Source organism: Octodon degus, unplaced genomic scaffold (assembly GCF_000260255.1).
Source record: "Octodon degus isolate 3935 unplaced genomic scaffold, OctDeg1.0 scaffold00020, whole genome shotgun sequence".
Lineage (NCBI taxonomy): Eukaryota > Metazoa > Chordata > Mammalia > Rodentia > Octodontidae > Octodon > Octodon degus.
The window spans coordinates 19649461-19655318 of NW_004524596.1; the positions used below are offsets into that span (position 1 = coordinate 19649461).

The 5858-nt window shown below is 41.2% G+C and overlaps 1 protein-coding gene across 1 annotated transcript in view; it reads right to left on the reverse strand.

Annotated features, from left to right (window-relative positions):
- Window positions 1-5520, reverse strand: part of Mrpl39 (mitochondrial ribosomal protein L39) — a 16222-nt gene extending 10702 nt beyond the window's left edge. Inside the window, exons 1-3 of the mRNA XM_004627745.2 lie at window positions 5402-5520; window positions 4268-4474; window positions 2290-2429 (exon numbers count right to left, since the gene is read on the reverse strand). Coding sequence (XP_004627802.2) covers window positions 2290-2429; window positions 4268-4474; window positions 5402-5483 — 429 coding nt within the window. The 5' untranslated portion in view covers window positions 5484-5520. The remainder of the gene's footprint in view (window positions 1-2289; window positions 2430-4267; window positions 4475-5401) is intronic.
- Between the last annotated feature and the right edge of the window lie 338 nt (window positions 5521-5858).

The window sequence follows — 5858 nt, forward strand, 5'->3', positions numbered from 1 at the left end:
ATGAACTTGATAATGATACTATAATGATAATGATACTATATATGAACAAACCAGGATCTACGTTTTTTTCCTATCAATAATCTACTAGTATTGACCAATAACATTTTATAAAAAATACATTTTATAGTACCTTTTAAAGGTTGATGCTGGGGGACAGAGAGGTGTACCTTGATGGGGGAATGAAATTGATAATGATACTATATATGGACTTCAGATAGATCCTGTAACACTTTTTAGGCCTGACTCATATTTTTCTTGATGTTTTAAATGTAATTTAGAATATCATCTTTTATTTTCAAATTTGTCTCATTAATCATAAAATCTTCTGCCCTATATATAACATCAAACATTTGTATAATAAGAAATTCCATTTATTTTATATGTACATGTCATATGTATTGTTCTCATGTCTTTATTTAGATTCAAAAATCTTTAAGAACATTGCTTATATATTAATATTTATTTATAAATATGGTGAGGAAAACTCATAAGAATTATTTATGGCTCTACCCTATACCCACCAACACTCAAGTCACTCAGAGCAGCCTCCGGACCTACAGGGCCTTCATTTTCCTGGCGCATACTGATGTATGGACATGATGACAAAGTATCTGCAAATTGACCTTCTCAGAGTCAAACGAAGAAACATGGCTTACACCACAGCTGACCATCTTATTCCCCTTACTGCCACTAATCCAAGCACTTGACCTTCTCAACTCTTCTCCATGTTTAAGGACCACAAAAGTAGGGTCACTTGGTTGTACCTCACAGACACTGACTGCTCCACTATATTTTCTGTAAAATCACATTATATTTATAAAAATAAGTGTAAACCTAGACCTTAAAGGAGCAAAACACAGTTCATCCATCTTAATTAAATGTTTTTCAATGTTTCACTTTAATCAGAACATCTTGGTTCAAATCAAGATTCTACCACTTCCTAACTAGTAACCTCAGTCAAGCTCTGGAACCTGTCAGTTTATTTATAACAAAAATAGGAAGAACAGCACCTACTCTGGAGAGTTGGTATAAAGATTAAGCTAATTCCTACCTATATAAGTCACCCAGAATGGTGTCTGCTACATAATAATTGCTTCATGTTACCTGCCACTATTATCATTTCTATCATTCTTGCTTAAATATTTCCACCCCAACAAATATTTACTAAATATCTATAGTATATAAGTCAAGTACCAGATCCAATAAGGAAATGGTCACAATCTTCATGCAGCCTAGAATCTAACACTTTCAATTTATGTTACAACACAAAATAAAAACGCAACACACACAGTGGCCTAGTGTTGCCAGACTAAAAAATTCTGAAGAGGAGAAACTGACCAGATTGAAGAGAGTAGATGGCATTTTAACTGAAGGACAGATAACAGATTTTAGTAAGGGAAACAAAATGTTCAGCACTGACAGAACAGCATCTACAAGAGCAAGGAGATGGTATGGCATAAACCACTTGTAGCCAGGTGCTCTGGCGTGAGCAGAGCACAGAAAGGATGAAGAAGAGACAAGGTAGAGTCAGGGGGCACAGCTAAGAAGGCTAGCCGGGGCACACTACATGGGACCTGGGGGGCTACATGAACATTAACAGACAGGGAAGCTGGTTAGGGCTAAGTAACACAATACTTTCAAGTCACTTAATAAAACTTTTATTGAAAAATCGGTGGAGGAAGCAGAAAAGAATTTGAACAAGTTACTGAAATCACCCAGAGAAGACATGTCAAGTAGTAGGAGTGGAATGGAATCACCAGCAATATAGAGGGGGCTGTCAATAAACGTAAGCTGAACAAAGGTATAATGTAAAAGCCATGTCATAAAAGTTGCCTCAATTCCAAATAAAAAAGAAGACGCCACTGGTATCTTCTGAAGTATGGTTTTGTCTAATCTAATAAACAAAACACAGTCTATCTACAATGGTACAACATATGATCTTCACCATTTTTTCTTTTTTTATGAATTTAGGACAAGGTCTACAGGGTCTCATTACGTAGATCAAATCATCATAGTGATTCTCTATTTACAGCCTCCCAAAGCGCTGGGATTACAGACTTGCGCCACCATACCCAGTCTCAATCGTGGCCTCAGCGTGCCCTGGGGGAGGGCCAACACAGCACACTGGGGACCACCACTGCTGTGCTCTGCCTAAGCAGGCACTTTAGTCTGCTGAGCTGTCTGGCTGGCCTAATCTTCACCATTTTTTTTACATGCTATAATACATACAAAATAGGTTTTAATAAAAACAAGAAAAAACTGAGGGAGTTAGAATATAGAGACAAATACCTTATTCACTTCTGTTGGATCACAATCTTTGAATGTGAGAAATTTAATTTCACAGGACTTGGTCAAAGGTTTATACATGTCCCAAGGTTGTCCATCCACAAGAGCCAGAACAGACTTCTTGCAGTACCATTCACTTAAATCTAGAAATTCAAAATTAATGATTTACATCTAACAAAACCCAAAGTAAAAATTTAAACAATGCTTCATTAGGAAGTAAAATAATAAAAAAGCAAAATTCTGGAGGTTGTCTTTTGCAATAGAAAAGTGTTGCAACAAAAAATACTTGACACATTCAAGGAACTACAGAATATGAACAAAATTATTCAAACCATTTATAAAAATCACTAAGGGTAAGTTTAGTTTGAAATTAGTTTGTCAATTATTGAAAAACAATCTTCCAAGAGCTACATTTAAATATTCAGAGAATAGCAACATGGATATATTTGGTTAAATGGACATAAAATTTAGAAGAAAAAGAAAAATATATTAATACCCATCCACATAAATCTGTTCTAGACTCTTTGGGATTTTGTTTCCAAACCATGTCACTTTCATGGATTTAAGTCAAATACTGTGGCTACCATTTTTACTTAGGAATACAAATGTATAAAAAAGTCAATTAGCTCTGGTCTGCTCCATGGCCCTAGAATACAACTCTAATCCTGATGTCTTGCAAGTAAAGATACAGATACAAAATATTCAAACAATGTCTAAATTATTAGTCACTACATAAATTCCACTTAGTATTCTCAGAGCCAGACTTAGAATATAACAGGTTCTAGATATAGAATATAACAACACAGAACACAGATAAATACAGAATACAGAATGCTATAAGGTAACAGGTGCCGCCTGACCAAAGGTATGAATGACAAGGACAGGTCATACTGGAGGAACGTCAGAAGCTTCACCTTTACACATGGTATGTACAATGTTTGATGCTGCTAACAGATTGATATTTCTCTTGTATACCTATCACATATAACAGGTTTAAGAAATATTTAAAAATCAAATAATTAAGAATCATAAGTACTCACTCAAGTGCCAAAATGACAAAACATACACCCCTTAACCCTTAATTGCTAACACTGTTGAATACTTAAATCATTACTAAGCTTTCCAAAAGTTTAAATAAAGCAGCTAGTCATGACATGTATTTTGGGGTGCTTTCTACTTTAAATAATATCCTTTCTAACAAAGCTTTATCCAAATTCTTTGATCAAAATAATGTGTACGGACTCTTCATTTTCACATCAAAATATACAGGGCAGTTATCTTTCTTCAGATAATAACAAAACAAGTAAGTTTACCCCAGTCACATTCACCTCAATCACATCTCCACCCACACATTCTCTACACATGCACACTAAGGCAAATAAAAACACAACACACAAAAGAGGGAAGCAGCCAACAGAGAAAATATGTTAAAAGAGCTACAAGAAAAAGGGGGCAAAAAAGCTGGTTTCTAAGGCCACAGCAGTCCATTTTTTGCAAAATCCTTTAACATGTCCCTGCCAGCTTGAACCACAGATGGTACATGCATGACTGCCATCAGGCAGCATGACAGTCCAATTTGGTGGTACAAGGATGGGACAGTCATACATGTGTGACCTCATCATGAATGTGTTCATGAAACCTGTGTGGCAAACTACTCCAGCTATAAATATATATATACATGCACATATATGTAAAAAAGAGAAGTCTGCCAGTAACTGCATTCAAGTCTGGCCTTCTGCCTGAAAAAAATTTAAGAGTCTACACACAGCCAGATTCTAGGAAGGCCCAGGCCTACAGGAGCACTACACGGCAACCTTGCAATAACCACAGTATCCTCCAGAGATAAAGGAACAGTGAACAGGGAACAGAAAGGCAAACTTCTGAGCAGTTGGAAAAGCAATTACAGCATCCCCTCTGAGCAGTTCTGCCACATGTAGCTCATCTAAAATGATCAAAATTTTATCCTGATGCTGTTACTTACGCATGGCACAACTGTAAGGAGTTGAAATATTTTTATTCATTACAAAGACAGTGCCAGGGTCAGTTTTCCCAACATGTTTAATTTCAATCTTCTCAGTTCGGGGAGTCAAGGATAACTGCCTTTTTTTCTCTTTATTAAAGAGATCATTCCGCACTTCTGTCATTTCGGTCAAGGACAGCTGAGCAGCTGGGGAAGTTGCTATAAATCCTGTAGAGAAGTTAAACATAAAGACTGAAAAATTGAATAACTCACTGTCCAAATTCCATCTCGCTCTGCTCCTGAATAGGAATCCTCCCTTGCCAAGGATGAAGAATAAGAGTCAAAAGAATTTTGCCATTGGTCAAAATTTTATCCAGAAGCAAAGTTAAACAACTTTATAAAAGTAACTAAAATGTCAATAGGAAAAAACCGAGCTAGACCAGACCCGGGCTTCTAGGCTGCTCTTTAACATCAGACCTGCTTCCCATTGGCTTTCTGTATGATACTCTGATCCGGGCTTTAGCATAAAAGTAACCAGGAAGCAAACTCAAAACTAGACCAGAATCACTGGAAAGAACAAAGTTGTTTGTTCGGTAGAGTGCTGGCAGAGACCCAAAAATTTACAATAAAGTTCAAGTATCGTGCCCAAACTTTCAACATCTAGAGTGGAAAACTTTTTGTTTGGTGTTTTGTTTTGTTTTAATAACTCCTTACGTTTACCACGACAAGTGTCCAGGAGTTAATAATTACATTCCCCGTGGGGTGTGGCACGTGCGCGTAGCACGCCTTAATTGTCCCCGACTCCACTCCCCGCCCCTCCGTCCCCAGCCAGGAGATCTGGCCAGGCAGTTAGGAGGAGCCCTACGGAAGGTCCAACACGCCGAGGGAAACGCTGGCCCCTTCTGGGGCGGCACGAGCTCCGCCGGGGCACGTCCCCACTCTGCCCGGACCTCTCCCGCCCCCGCAACTGTCCTCTGAGACCGCAAAGGGCTGCAGCCGCAGCCCCGGCAGAAAATGGTCCCCTGCCCCCGACTCCCCTGCCCCGTCCCCGCAGCCCCGGCAGAAAACGGTCTTTTACGCCCCCGCCAGGCCCAATCTGCGCAGACACCACCCTCTACGCTCGGTTCTGCGTCCCCACCGCCCGCGGTAACTCACTCCCGCTGGGCCCACCGCACGGGGCGGCCCGCCAAAGCCGCAGCCCGCGCACAGCACACGCCACCGCCTCCATGGCGGCCATGGACCGCAGCGCGCACGTCCTTCCCGGTGCTCCTCCCCCGGAAACCAGGAACGCGCACCGAAGGTTCCGCGGGTCAGGGCCCTGAGCGGGGAGGTGCGCGTCGCCAGCGGGGGGCGCATGCGCGCTGCGCAGAGGCTGTGGTCCCGGTTACTGGGCACTCGGAGCGAGGCGACTCAGAGGTGCCGGCTCTGCCGCCCCTCGTGGACGTGCAGCGGGGCAAGTGTCTCCTTCACAGATTGCCCTCTGCTTACTCCGGAGGAGCCTGGGGCCTGTAGAGTTCCCTTGGTTTACATGGAACCTGCAGAATGCGGCGAGCATAGGGCGGACTTGTTGGCCCTTGCCCACTGGTGTAGCCCAAGAGCCCGCAACCTCAAC